Source organism: Dromiciops gliroides, chromosome 4 (genome assembly GCF_019393635.1).
Source record: "Dromiciops gliroides isolate mDroGli1 chromosome 4, mDroGli1.pri, whole genome shotgun sequence".
Lineage (NCBI taxonomy): Eukaryota > Metazoa > Chordata > Mammalia > Microbiotheria > Microbiotheriidae > Dromiciops > Dromiciops gliroides.
The window spans coordinates 13,953,724-13,969,424 of record NC_057864.1 but is presented as its reverse complement, the minus strand read 5'-3'; the positions used below and the strand labels follow the sequence as shown (position 1 = coordinate 13,969,424).

At 43.6% G+C, this 15,701-nt stretch overlaps 1 protein-coding gene across 3 annotated transcripts in view; it reads right to left on the bottom strand.

The window, feature by feature from the left end:
* The window catches only part of JAK1 (Janus kinase 1), a 146,089-nt gene that overhangs the window by 60,765 nt on the left and 69,623 nt on the right, over nucleotides 1–15,701 (bottom strand). For all 3 annotated transcript variants that reach the window (XM_043963458.1, XM_043963456.1, XM_043963457.1), the window contains exons 2-3: nucleotides 3,153–3,239; nucleotides 698–896 (exon numbers count right to left, since the gene is read on the bottom strand). In XM_043963458.1, coding sequence (XP_043819393.1) covers nucleotides 698–896; nucleotides 3,153–3,158 — 205 coding nt within the window. In that variant the 5' untranslated portion in view covers nucleotides 3,159–3,239. The remainder of the gene's footprint in view (nucleotides 1–697; nucleotides 897–3,152; nucleotides 3,240–15,701) is intronic.

Below are 15,701 nucleotides of genomic sequence, written 5' to 3'. Positions count from 1 at the left end.
TTATACCCCTGAGATAGATATGGGGTAGACTTCATTACTCTAGCATTACTATTATTTTACAGCCAGAGAAACTGAGGCACCTGACTAGAATGGCAAACAGCAAGTGTTAAGAATGAAAACAGACAGCCAGGTTTGTGCTCGTTTGACTAATAAATCATATTCTTTGTGAGGACTCCCAAATAATGAACTTCACTAATTAATAGCCTTGTGGAAAGCCTCCCTGTGTCATCCATGGTTCAAGCCTTATCACCTCACCCCTGGAGAGCCTGCTGTTGTTTTTCCAGTCTCAAGTGTCTCCTTACTCCACTCAGCTGTCAAAGTTGATCCTCCTGAAGGGTAGGTCTGACCATGTCCCCCCTTCATTAAATCCCAGTGGTTCCCTATCTCCTCCAAGATCGGATATAAAAGCCTCTGGCTTTAAAAGTCCTCCATATCCTAGCCCTTCACTATCTTTTCAGTCTTCTTACACCATCCTCCCTTCCATGTACACTAAGGCAAACAGAGGTTAAGTGAGTTGTCCAGGGTCACACAGCTAATAAGTGTCTGAGGCTGAATTTAAACTCAGGTCTTCTGGACTTCAGGCCCAGAGCTCTATTCACTGCACTGCCTGGCCACCTTATGGATAGAGAGCCCTCTCCCCAGTTTGCAGCTGGGTTTGGGTATGGGCTGGGAAGGGGAGGGGGGTTCGAATACTCACAGCACTCCTGCGCGGCTTTGATGCACAGGTCTTCCACGGTGTACTCGCCAGTGAGCAAGTGGAGGGGCTTCCTGTCAGGCAGGTAGAACACCACCTCCACCCCGGGCTCCAGCGCGTCTAGATTCACCTCATTCTTCTTGTAGCTCCTCATTTTTGCACAGAATGCCATGGCACTGCAGTCCTCTTTGAGATTTAGATACTATTTGAGAAGAGAAGCAGAAATGACGTGAAGTTAGCTCCAGAAAGAGAAACCAGAAGAAATCCATGGAGCAGGCCTGGGGTCCTCTCCCTGACTCCCAAATAAGACTGACTGCACCTGAATTTCAACCAAGTCCATCTGAAAAAGCATTTGGTAAGCATTTCATATGTGCCTAGCCCCCACCAGGCCCTGTGCCCTCAATTCTCTGACCCTGGGACCCTGCTCTTCCTTAGTAACTCCCAGACCAGCAGCTGAGGCAGACTCAGCTCTCCCAGGCTGGTCCCGCTGCTCTTTGCTGCCCTAAAGAAATGAGAAAAAGAAACCCACAAAGCAGGTGTGCCCCAGTGGTCTCTGGGCCTGCCTCCCCCAGCTTCCTCTCGAGGCTGGTTCTTTGCCTCCTGATGAGATCCCCAGAGGCAGCTAATGCACACAGGAGGGCCCGGGTCAAGACGCTCAGATCATGAGCTTTCCTTGATGGGACAGGATTCATTTTTGCTGAGGCCGCTGAAAAATGTCCCAATAATGGCTCCAAAGAAGCTCCCTGAGGGGGTGGGCAACGGTGCAACTGCCCTCCTCCAAAAATACCAGACGCTGAAGCCAGTCCTTTGCAGACCTCCCACCAATCTTTAGAGCCTGCTTCCTCGGGACACTACTCAGCAATACATTGTCTATGCTTCCTGTGCCTGTCCTTCCCAGCAGAATGTAAGCTCCCTGAGGGCAGGGCCTGTTTCATTTTGGTCCTTGAATGCCTGGCACCAGGCACAGTGTCTGGGGCATCATAATGACCTTTCAGATTCAATTAACCTTTAAAACTCTGCAAAGCATCTTAGAGGCTTTATCTTATTTGATCCTTCTCAGCGCCCTAGGACGGAAGTGTTCTGATCATCCGCCATTTCTTTCTTTGGTTTATTTGACTGGACTTGTGACTTCATCCACAGTGGCATCTCTGGTGATGTTTCCTCAACCAATATGGATCCATGGGCACCAAGCTTGGAGCACAGAGGCTCAGTGACTGGCACAAGGTCACACAGCTGGTATGGGTCAGAGGCAGGATTTGAATTCATGTCTTCCATACAACAGGATCTATTCTCTCTACTGTATCTCCTTCACTTGAAGTATTGCGGGTTTTCAGTTTTACAGCTAAAGAAACTGAGGCTTGGAGAAATGAAGTCATTTTCCCAGGGTAATAAGGTTAATGTGGGTCAAAAGTAGAACTTGAATTCAGGTCTCCCAAACTCCAAGACCAGCTCTACCCACTGTACTATGCTCATTCCCAGTAACCCCATTTTACAGATAAAGAATCTGAGGAGGGGTTAAGTGATTTGCCTAGGATCATACAACTAGTAAGCATCAAAGGCAGGATTAGAACTAAGGACCTGCTGACTTCTTTATACCAATAAACGCTAAGCACTTGATAAATGTTTAAATGAGCACTAGAGTGCTTTTCCCACTCTTTCTCTTTTATATAGAAAACAAAATGGGTCAGCCTTGCAGAGTGGCTGGAGAACCAGCCTCAAAGCCAGGAAGGCTTTGGATCAGGTCCTGTCTCTGGCACATACAAGTTCTGACCCCAGGCAAGACCCTTAACATCTTTGGATTCTAGGTAATACTCGGAGATGATAGGTCAAAGAGAGGGTGGCAACCTGCACTGGTAGAGGGACTTTCTTCAGGTGGGAGTTCCCTATACTATTGAAATCTCAGGTCCAACCTTATCTTGGCCAGCTAAGGTAGCATGGTGGATAGAAGAGGGAGGAAGGAAGATGAGAGTAAGTGTTAACGGAGGACCTACTATGTGCCGGGCACTGTGGTAAGCATTTTTAAAAATAAATATCATCTCATCTGAGCTTTACAAAAAACCTGGAGGTAGATGCTATTATTATCCCCATTTTAAAGAAGAAAAAACTGAGGCTGATGCAGCTAATAAGTGTCTGAGGTCAGATTTGAACTCAGGTCTTCCTGACTTCGGGACCAATGTTCTGGGCCACCAGCAGATAGAAATCTGGACTTAGAGAAAGGAATACCTGAGTTTGAATCCTGCTCAAAGCCTTACTAGCTGTGAGACTCTGGGAAAGTCATTGAACTTCTCTCGGCACCAGCTTCCTCATCTCTAAAATGGGGCTAATAATGGCACCTACATCACAGCTCTGGCATGAGGATCAAATGAGATGACATGTGAAAAGTGCTTTGCAAACCTTAATGCACTATATAGATGCTATCATCATTATTATCCATATAGAAATAAGCACATGAACATACCTGCATTTATTCGGCTGTCTGCTGCCCTCCTCCTCACACAGCTGAATGGGGTATCTCCTCCTTCTCTGAATCACTTCAAAAGCTGATCTGAGCAGACAAAGAAAGAAATGAGCCCAAGGGTTCATCCCATCAAGACAAGAAAATAAGACATCTCAACCATCAACATGACCAACAAGGACTATTTGGGCAACGAGGAAAAATTCTTTTAAAAGGCCGGTTCAGGGGCAGCTAGGTGGCACAGTGGATAGAGCACTGGCCCTGGAGTCAGGAGGACCTGAGTTCAAATCCGGCCTCAGACACTTGACACTAACTGTGTAACCTTGGGCAAGTCACGTAACCCCAATTGCCTCACAAAAAAAAAAAAAAAAGGCCGGTGTGGCTTGGGGGGGGGGGGCCGCGGGGCCAAGAAGGCATTGTGGTAGAAACATCACAACCATTATTGTCTTATTTGGTCTCTGAAATGGAGTTGGGACTTTCACTATTTGGTCAATAACATTTCTCTGGGTGGCCTGTAAAAGAGCACCCCAAAAGCCCTCCGCCTGTTTCCTTAGGAATCCATGACCCTGCCTCCAAATCGCTCAGTTCCAGCTCTATTTCACAGTTAGGTAAAATGATTTTATCAGCTGAACTTCTCTGAGCACAGGAATCAATCAATCAATAGAAATTTGTGAAGTGCCTACTATGCGCCAGGCACTGGATATACAAAAAGACAGAAGAGCATCCCTGTCCTTAAGGAGTTTACAATCTAATCCAAGGAAGGGAAAGAAAGGGAAGATGGATCTGGGGAGTGTAGAATAAAAATTCTCTGCTTCAGCAATACGTCAAGACCAGATTGACCTAGGGAGATTTAGAGATTGAGGCATAAGGAAACTGAGTCATCTGTAATTCAGTAGGATTCTATTCTGTAGATTCCTTAAGAGCCTCATCCAGGAAAGGCACTGTGCCTAATGCTGGAGATACAAAAGATTAAAAAAATGGCATAGAAGCTGCCTTCAAGAAGCTTACAGTCTTAGAGGAACCCCCCACACACACACACACACAAGTAGCTCTCATACAAGGCAGATGGGCTCAGCTCACAGAGAAGGTGCATACCAAGTAACATGAGAAATAATGGGAATAATTGTTACCATGAACCAAAAAAAAATATCTGGAAACGAAGTTGGGGTGGAGAAAAATCACATCTCAGTATGTGAATGAATGCAGTAGGACTAATAAAGAGAAGCCCAGGGAAGACAGTGCAAACTGGTGTGAAGCCAAGCTGAACCAGGGCAATAATATGCAATGGTTACAATATTCAAATAGGAAAGGGAAGGGAATAAGTATTTATTAAGTGCCTACTATATACCAGGCATCACAACCCTAGGAGCTAAGTTCTGTTATTATTTCTATTTTACAGCTGAGGAAACTGAGGCAAACAGATTTTTTTTAGCTCAAAACTTAATAATTCACACCAAGATAAGTTCCAAATGCATACATGACCTAAGTATAAAAGGTCACATCATAAACAAAATTAGAAAAGTGGAAAAAAATTACTGATCAGATCCATGGATAGAAGAAAAGTTTATGATCAAATAAGAGACAGAGAAATTTAGAGGAGAGCGATCATTTTGACTACATAAAACTAAAATTTTTTTCACAAACAAATCCAATAATGCCAAGATTGAAAGGGAAACAATTAACTAGGGAAAAAGTCATTGTTGTAAGTTTCTCTGACCAAAGTCCCATGTCTAACATATATAAGGAACTGATTGAAGCTTATAAGAAAGAGAACCATTCCCCAATGAATAAATGACCCAAGAATATGAGCAGGGAGTTCTTAAAGAAGGAAAATCAGGCAATCTATAGGCATGAAAAAACAATGGCCCAAATGACTGCTAATTAGAGAAATACAACTTAAAACAATTCTGAGAGCTGCCTCATACCCATCAGATTGGCAAACATGACCCGCAAAAGGGGTAAGTGTTAGAGGGCCTGAGGGAAAACAAGAGCACTGATGCACTGTTGGTGAACCTGTGAATGGGTCTCACCAGTGTAGAAAGCCATTTGGAATTATACACAAAAAGGTATTAGTGCATTGACCCAGCTATACTATGGCTAGGCTTATAAGACAGAGATAAAAGCAATAGGAAAAGGTCATGTCTACACAAAAATAGTTATAGCAGCTTTTTTTTGGTGGGGCAAAATACTGCAAACTAAAGAAATGCTCATCAATTGAGAAATGATCAAATAAGTTGTGGTATGTGAATGAGATGGGATGCTTACTGTGCTGTAAGAAATGAGGAAATAGATGATTTTTAAAAATGTGGAAATGAACTAATGTAGGTGAAGTGAGCAAAACCACAAGAACAACGTATGCTATAACATGTATTGTATAAGGACATTTTTTAATGAGGTAGGTGATGGGGTTATTAGAACTATCCCCATTCTATTTTTCCATGCATTTTATCTTTTATTTTATCTGTATCTAGAGTTCCAAATTCTCTTCATCCCTCCACCCTTCCCCACCCATTGAGAAGGCAAGAAATCCAATCCCCATTATACATATTAAATTGTGCAAAACATATTTCCACATTAGCCACAGAGAAGGAACAATTTTGAAGACTTCTACAAACCCATGAAGAATGCAATGAGACAAGCAAACAACTTTGAAAGCTGCAGAACTAGGACCAGTGACAACTAATGATGAACCATTCTGTCCCTGACAGGGAGATGAATGATTTAGCAGCTGAACAAAACACACATATTTTCAAATTTCAACATTGAGGCAATTTGTTTTGCTTGCCTGTGCATATTTGGTACAAAGAATTTGTTTTTCTTTTCTCTTTCTTTCAGTGGGGTGAGTGGGGTGGGAAGGAGAGAAAATGGATTTCAGTTAATTTTTAAAAACAATTTTTAAATTAGAGGGGGTTGTTATAAATGTGGAATGTTGTTTGTCCTTTCAGATGAGGTCATTGCATTATTAGTCTTACTCAATTGCTTTACTTTGTTGTATGAGAAGTGAAGGTAATCTGTGCTTGTAATGTAAAAACAAAACACATCAATAAAACTTTTAAAAAAGAAATAATGGCTGACATTTCAAAGAAATTTAAGGTGGGGAGAGATCACTTTCAGGAAATGGAAGGCGGAGGAAGGGTGAGGGTGAGGGTGAGGGTGAGGAGAGCTAATCCCCAGCCTCTGGACCACACATACAGGAGGAAAGCACACCAGGATTAATCTAAGGAGGATAAAGGTGTGAAGGTGTGGACATCAGACACACCCCCCACACTCTTAACTATGATAGCTTTCTTTGCCCAAAACAACTCAGAGCAGATGGCTGGACTAACTGAATATGTGACCTGATGCGTCCAAAAGGAAATCAGTACAAGTTACAGCAATGGGGTTACAGGGCAGGTTTGAGGGTTCCATGTTGGGGGGGAGGGATCTTGGTAAGTAATATCACTTAACAAGTACCACTGTATACACAAGATTCTATCAAGCATTTGTAGGCGAAGGGCAGGAAGGAGAGATTCCCCCCAAAAAGCAGTGGAGACAACAGTACCACAATAGTGTAAAAGGCCCACATGAAAATGGAAAAGAAAAAAAAAGATCATTAAACAAAATAGGCATTGCTCATAGCATCCAAATTGGTTTGGCTCAATCAGTAGAGAATTCAGCTGGGAGGCTGGATCCAAGTTCTGGTTTCTAATGAGCTGTGCAAGTTGGGACAAGTACCCTCCCCTCTCTGGTCCCCATTTTCCTCCTCTGTAAAATGAAGGAGCTGGTGTAGATAAATAGCCCCTTCCAACTCTAATATTTCATTGGTCTATAGCCTAAGTATTCATGCTTTGAAGCTAGATAAGAAAATATCTCCCCCGATACTCCCTGGTTGAAGAGGCTAAGGAGAAATAAAAAGGTGAAATTTCCTGAATAACTCCAAGCAAGGAAGGATTCCTCTAAGCATTAATACTGTCCAAAACTAGGGGCAGCTAGGTGCCACAGTGGATGGAGCACAGGCCCTGGAGTCAGGAGGATTCGAGTCCAAATCCGGCCTCAGACACTTGACACTAGCTGTGTGACCCTTGGCAAGTCATTTAACCTGATTTACACACACACACACACACACACACACACACACACAATTTTCCCAAAATAGACTCAGTACTTGCTCACAGATAAGAACTGGACTGGATATTTCATTGGGTTAGAAAACTGGGATGAGGAAAATCTTCCATCAATGCAAGTCAGTACTCTGCATTGAGAAGTTGAGTGACATGTCCAGGGTCACACAGCCAGTATCCCTCAGAGGAAGGACTTGAACCCAGTTATTACTGATTCAAAGCAAGCTTTCCATCCATCAAACCAGACTGTTTAATCAAGAGACATTCAGACACAGACAATGAACATCATTATTGTATCTGGACAGTTCAAAGCCAAACATGTTTATAATCTCTTGAAAAGACAAAAACAAATAAAATGAGGGTGGTACAAAGTTAGAAGATTAATGAAAGCAAACCAAGTTAGCAGAAAAAAATGAGGGTAAACAAAATTGAGTCAGCGGTGTTCAGTGACCAATATGTGGGCTGAAATATTCTAGGGAAAGGGTAACCTCTTACCAGGAAATTAGGTTACAATGAACTGAGATGGTGTTTTCCCATAGTCCTACCAGGAGACAACAAAGCTTCCTCAGGCATTCCTCCGTGATGTTTTATTGGGGGGTGGGGGTGGGGCTAGAGAAGGCTCTGGGCTTCTAGAAGCTGCAACTCAAATCAATAGGTCCTCCCACTCTAGAAGGAACTTCAAGTAAGGGCCAGGCTAGGAGGCTGCCATTGAAGACCCAGCTAAGGTCTAAGGTCTAAGGAGATCTTTACCAGAAAAAGACAATGTGGAGTAGTGGGATAGAGTGGAGGATGTGCATTCAAATCTCACCTCACATGCTTACAAGCTGTGTGACTTGGGGCAAATCTATCAGATGGTCTGGCCCTGTATCTTCATCTGTAAAATGGGGGGAGGCGCTGACCTAGGTGGCCAGGAAGGTCCCTTCTATAAGATCCTATAAGGACATTGAGTATCTCATGGGGCCCAGTTTTCTCAGATGAAAATAGGATTATAATACAAGTTCAATCCACCTGAAGGGCAGAGAAGGCAGGTGTGGGCCAGCAGTAAAACCAACAACAAACAGCCGCAGGTTTCCCAATGCTCCAGGCTAAAGTCATCCCAATGGAGATGACTGGAGAGCCCAAACAACAGTTCATCCAGGTTGCTCTGCCTAGACTGTGTTCCTAGAAGACAGGGACAGTTTCTCTAATCTCCTCCCCCCCCCCATAACACCTAGCACAGAGAGTGGCATAGATCAGTCACTGATCATGAGGGGATGATTTGATTTCATTTTGTTTCATAGAACGAGAAACATAAACGCACCCTCAGGAAATCGTCTAGACTGCACTAAACTTGACTCAAAGCTCAAAGCCTGCCTGTTTGTACAGAGCTGTTTGCTCCTCAAAGGCAGGATTGTCCTGCCTTTCTTTGTATTCCCAGTACTTAGCTCAGTGCCTAGTACAAAGTAGGTCCTTAATAAATGCTTAGCAACTGACTGACTAAGTGCTTAATAAATGCATATTGACTAACAGACTGAATAACTAGCCACCACTCCCCAGATATTCACCTCTTGCCCAGGAATCAATGAGTAGAAACCTAAGCACTTACTATGTGCCAGGCATTGTGTCGAATTCTGGGGATACAAATACAAAAAGATGCTAGTAATGAAATCAATGGATACCCATTTGCCATGTGGCTTCACTCATCACCTCACGTCCCCCCAGACCAAATGCCTACAACCAGTCTGTATTCCCAGAATTTAGAGTGGTACCTGGCACAGAGTGAGCATTTTAGAATGCTCTTCCATTCCTTCCTTGTCGGTCATAATGCCTTGTGAAGCGAGGGGCACAGGGGAGAATGTGCCAGTGCCTAGCTATGAGCTTGTTGAAGTATGTATTTTGTTTCAAGATAAAATTTCTCAACAAAACACTGATACCACCACAAGACAAATAAATGAATGTTTGATGGATGGACAGATGGATGGATGGATGGATGGGCAGGTGGCTGGGTTGATGGGCAGATGGGACACAGATGGATGGGCAGATGGGTGAATGAATGAAAGAAAACTATCAAATTCACAAAAAAGAGAATTTTTGGTTCTTCTGTTTGTGACCATCCCCCACCCCCTCCAGTTACATTTCAATCTTATTCCTAGATAGAAAACTGGAAGGATCAGAGGGGATGATTTAGAAGTAGAAGGTCCCTTTGAGGGCATCTAATCCAAACCTCAGTATGGTCAAAGTCACACAGCTGTTAGGTGCCAGAGCCAGGGCTTGAACCCAGGTCCAGGAAAAGGAAATCCATGACTTTGAAGGTAAAAGAAAAAGTCTGTTGCTTACCAGAATTCAAGCCCACATTTTAACAGATCTCTCTGGTACTGACAATAACGATATTAAGGATTCAGGTAGTATCTGGAGAAGCCCAGAGCCAGCAAGGGAAAGAGTGAAGGAGTAAGATTCAGAAGACCTGGGTTCAAATCTTAACTCTGGCCCTTCATTCTCTGGGTAACTTTGGGCAAGTAATTTCTCCCCTTGGGCCTCACCTGGACGTGATGACTTCTGCAGCCCTTTCCATCTTCAAATCCAAGATCTTATTGCCCCAAACCCTGCTCCAGCTTCACATACCTTGGGCCAGGGAGGCTTTACTTTTCTGGGTCTCTAGTCCTAAGTATCTGTCCACTGCAGAGCCCCAGCAGCTCCCCTCAGGCCAGTGGAAGCATCCCTCGTGCAGGAGGACTCCAACTGGCAGAACTGTCGGAATATAAATATCAAACCTGCTATTTTCTCCAGGCAGAAAGGCAGAATGATTGCATTTCTATACGCCACTCGGCTTTCCAATTATAGCCCTGATTCCGGGAAGGCTCGAGAACGGGGAGTGCAGATTCACTTACAATAAACTTCTAGGGATGATCAAACAATCAATGTCGCTCAATCACTGCCCAGGGAGCTCACCTTCACTCAGAGAAATCAACTTCTCCAGACGAGCTTTGTAGCCACCAAAGTCAATACCATTTTCCTAAAAGCTCTGTGGTGTCTGGGATGCTCCCCTACTCTTTCCATTCCCTGGAATCCGATGGCAATGAACATGCCTGGGAACAGACTTAGAGGACCAGAGAAAAGAAGGCTTAACAGTCCAGGAAGTCATCTCTGCCCTGATTCATGAAAGGTTGGAAACGAAGGCTTGATAGCAAAACAAGCTCCCTAATAACTCCTAAAATGAAATCATGAGATGGGCTGCCTCCTCCTTCATTCACATGATAAGCAATTGAGTTCCTCAAGGGCAAAGACCATATTTTGCCTTCTCTTTGTTTCCCAGCACTTAGCACAGAGCCTAGCACATGCAGTAGGCACTTAATAAATGCTTGTTGACCTGACTGGCACATAGAAGGTTCTTCATCAATGCGTGTTGTAAGAATGTAAGTTCCTTGTTTTTCTTTGTACCCAAATACTCTGCATAATCCTTGGTACACAGTAAGCAGGTAAGATAAGTTTGTTGACTGACTGACCTTCTGGTGAGGTTGTATGGGTACAAATGTTTTCTGTGGTTCTTTCCAACTCTGAGATTCTATGATGGTCAGCAGATTTGAGTAAGTGATGATGGCTGGGGGAAAGGGAGGTCCTCCTACCTTTACTCATTGATTAAATATCTTTTATATGCAAGGTCCAATGAGGCGAAAGGGAGCTGATGACTTGGAAGTCTGAGGACGTGGATTCAAATCCTTCCTCTAGTTTTATGGCTTATGTGATTCGGGGCAAATCGCTCCTCCTGCCTGAGCCTCAGTTTTCTCAAATGAGAGGAGGGGCATTAGATGCCCCCTTCCAGCTCTAGACCCACAGTCCTTTCCAGTGCTCATAAACCGTGTCCCCCTGAGCCTTCTCGGCTCCATATAAAATGTTATGTTCTTTAAGATGGTCTTCCTCTGACACAGGCGTGGGTCTTTCTCCAGCCTGGCTGGCCTCCTCTAGATATTCAGTATTCTTCCTAACACGTAGACCCTCCCTCCAAACTGAACAGAGTATCCCAGATTTTATGTGACCACAGAAGAATAGAGCGAGCAGTATAGTGGGTACAGTTCTGGAGTCTGAATTAGGAAGACTTGAATTCAAATCCTGCCCCTGATGCTTACTAGTAAGTTATTTAACCTCTCTCAGTCTCAGTTTATTCATCTGTAAAATGAGGATAATAACAATAGCACCTATCTCCCACAGTTGTGGTAATGAGACAATCTTTGTAAAGCATTTTGCAAACCTTAAAACACCATATAAGAATTAGCTGTTATTATCACTATCTAGGGGCAGCTGGGTGGCACAGTGGTTGGAGTGCCAGAACTGGAGTCAGGAAGACTCATCTTCCTGACTTCAAATCCAGCCTCAGAAATTACTAGCCGTGTGACCCCGGGAAAGTCACTTAACCTTGTTTGCCTCAGTTCCTCATCTATAAAATCAGCTGGAGAAGGAAATAACAAACTACTCCATTATCTTTGCCAAGAGAATGCTAATGACTGAAAAACAATTCAACAACAACAAGAAAATCACTATCTGACCTAGTTCTAGATGCTAACAGAATTCCTATAGTACTTTAAAATGACCAACCACTTTACAAATATTACCTCACTTGATCCTCACAACAACCCCATGAGGTGGGTTCCATTGTTATCATCTCCATTTTAACTAACACTTGCCCTCAGGTCTTGGAGTTGCTGAGTTAGGATTTGAACTCAGGGCTTCCTGACTCCAAGCCCTGTACTCTATCCATGACACCACCTAGCTGCCTAATTTGCCATAAATTGCTCAAGAACATCAGTAGGTTTAATCCACTTTCTTTAGCTCGTCTTGTCACCAGGAACCTCATAAAGCCTAGGAATCACATTTTATTCATGCGGTTTTCTTCTTCAAATGAGGCAAGGGAATGAACTATGGAGGATGTAAACTCAAGGCAAAAATCTGCCCTGTATCCTTTGCTGCCATCTCTCCCACTTCCCTAAGACCAAAAGGAGGTGCCATTTTTGTTCCTCACACACTATGGCTGCCCACTAGTTCCCAGGCTCTGCCTTTCAGAACATCCATTCTTTTCACTGCTAGAGGGCAAAGTAACTGCCCTCTCTTTCATGATGACAAGCCAAGATTAAACAGGTACCAAGAAGCTCGGAGGAGAGTGCTACTGGGTGGTGTAGGATCGAAGAGACCTCTTCCTAGAGAAAACCACTTCCCTAGCCTAGTCTTCAATTCCCTCCTCTGTATCATTACTCCAGATCTAAAGATCATGTGAAGTTACCAGAGATGAAATTTTGGAGCAAAAGAGAAAAAATCAAGTCCATTTTCATATGAAAAATTCTGCTAATAAAGAACATTTTTCTATGTTAATTTCCAATTGAAGACTTCAGAGGGAAGGAAATCCCTGGCCTGAACATTTTTTAAGGAGCCCTTCTTCTCTTGGTATGAAACACATCAGACACAAAATGTGTAACCAGCTTCAATTTCCTTTTCTATGGTGGATGGCTATTTTCCATTCTATTTTTAGCAATAAGGGGATACCAGAAACATTCTATTTATGAAGGTTCCGGGACAATGAGTGTACAGCATCTGGGGACGTCTCAGAAATCCTGATGATGACAGAACCACAGGATATGAGTTTAGAAATGACCTTGGAGAAAATCCAGCTTAAGCCATTCATTTTTACATATGAGGAAATCATACAAAAAGAAGTTGCATGTGTTAACCAAATTCCAAAGATGGCCAGCTCTAGACTTTTGTTCACAATTCTCCCACCCCGATGCCACCTCACTTTGGTGGGAACTTTCTTCCAGACCTAGGAAACTGTCGGGTTGACATATAATCAATATGTTAAATGTGCAATCAACATACAAGCATTTATTCAGCACCTACTATGTACCAAGTACTGTGCCAAACACTAGGGATACAAAAACAGATATGAAACAATACCTGCCCTGAAGGAGTTTCTATGCTATTGGCAGTGGGCACACGGGCACATATAAATATGTACCAAAATAATACAAGGTTTGGGGTAAGGCACTGGGGGAGATCAGGAAAGACCTCATGGGGTAGATAGTGCTAAACATGAGCCTTGAAGAAAACTAGGGATTCTAAGAGCATCCAGTGCATAGGACAGGGACTGGAACTGTGAACACACTGGTATGAGGAATTTCCAGATAAGAAAACTCCCACTACCAATGCAGGTGGCACCTGATCTTCAATTTATGATCAAAAGAGCCTTGCCTGGGACACTGGATATTTAGGTGAAATGCTCAAGGTCACACAACTGCTATGTTTCTCAGGTGAGACTTGAACCCAGGTCTTTCTGACACAAGTCACCATCTCAGAAGGCTTCCCATTCTATAATTTAAAAACCAGGTGTAAACAGTTTAATGTGGGTGATCAGGCTACCTAAGCACATGACTCATGCCAGAATTCTTCATAAGAGGCAACTTGGGGTAGGAGATCAATCACTGGACTTGGAATTCGAAAGATCTAAGTCCAAAATCTCAGCTCAGACACTACCTAGCATTGCTGTGTGACCCTGGGTAAAATTCTCTGAGCCTAAGTTTTCAAGTGATGAAATGGGGGTAATAGCATCAATCACTTCTCAGGGTTGTTGCAAAGATCAAGTCAAATTCTTGGAAATAAAACCTAAATCCTAGTTATTACTACAAAACTCATGCTTATGTCATGGATGAAGAAGCAACAATCACTTTTACTTGTTTTTTTGACAGGGACCACAACTATGTCAATGTAGTTAGCTCCAAGTGTAGACATTCTCCAACCAAGCCACAACTGAGAGCCTTTCAGAGCTGCCTGAGGACACCAACTAGCTCAGGGCCACCAACCCACTGTGTGTCAGAGATGGACCCAAAACAGGTCTCCTTGACTATGGAGTCAGCTCTCTTTCCATTACACTTTGCTACGTCTCTTTTAAAAAGATGAAAAAATATTACCATTTCAATATTGCACAGATCTACCTCATGACTCTGCAGGGGGTGGTATTTCCCTAGCCATAATAACCTAAAGTGACGTTTGTGGGGACTGATGAATCATTAACAGAAAAAGAGCTGCCCAGGGAAGATTGCCCAATATCTCCATCCTAGCTCAGAACGTGGTCACGGCTCCCAGAATGCTCTTGGGGATGACTTCATCTAATGTATGCATCAGTATTTCCAGGTTTCTGCCACAAGGTGGCAGGATGGGTCACAGAGAATTTGGGGGCTCTAAGCAAGGCTCTCACACTGTTAGCAACTCTCCTAGGATCATATACTTAGTTGTAAGGGAGAGAGGGAAGGAGGGAAGAAGGGAGGGAAAGAAGGAAGGAAGGAAGGAAGGAAGGAAGGAAGGAAGGAAGGAAGGAAGGAAGGAAGGAAGGAAGGAAGGAAGGAAGGAAGGAAGGAAGGAAGGAAGGAAGGAGGAGAGACGGAGGGAAGGAAGGAAGGAAGAAAAGAAAGGGTGAGTGGGACTCAGGAATGATAAGACTACTCCGGGGTGAAGCCCCAGGCACAGAGGGAAATGCCGGAATGTGCTAGGAAGAGACAGGGAGTGGTTTGTGGTGTAAAGAAATCGGGAATAGGGTCTGATTTTCTAGAAGAAGCAACAAGGGAACTCAAATGAATTGCCAGGTTACAAAGGTAATAAACATCAGAAGCTAGATTCAAAACCAGGTCATTGGCCTCCAGAACCATTCTCTCCAAAAGAGAGTTATTCTTCCTCAGTTTGATGAGACCCATGGTAGTCAAAGACTGGTTTCTAACTCCAGGAACACGTCCTCTCGAATGACCACAAACAGAGTGTGGAGCAGGGAGATAAAGTGCTGGACTTGGAATCAGGAAGACCTGAGTTCAAATCTCACCTCTGGTGTTTATTGGCCATGTGATCCTGGGCAAATCATTTGACCTCTATGAGCCTCAGTTTCTTGTTGGAGAATGGGAATGATACTAGTACCTACTTATTGAGAATCTAATGAGTTGATGAATGAAAAATGTTTCTTTCTTTCTTTTTTTTAAGGTGGGGCAATGAGGGTTAAGTGACTTGTCCACGGTCACACAGCTAGTAAGTGTCAAGTGTCTGAGACAAGATTTGAACTCAGGTCCCCCTGAATCCAGGGTCAGTGCTTTATCCACTGTGCCACCTAGCAGCTCCATGTAAAATGTTTTTCAAACCTTAAAGTGCTATACCAAAGTGAGCCACTATCATTAAGGGTAACTAGGTGGGGGGCAGCTAGATGACGCAGTGAATAAAGCACCAGCCCTGGATTCAGGAGTACCAGAGTTTAAATCCGGTCTCAGACACTTGACACTTACTAGCTGTGTGACCCTGGGCAAATCACTTAACCCTCATTGCCCCACCAAAAAAAAAAAAAAAGGGTAACTAGGTGGCTCAGTGCATAGATCACTAGGTGTGGAATCAGGAAGACCTGAGTTCAAATGAAGCCTCAGACACTTCCTAGCTGTGTGACCCTGGACAAGTCACT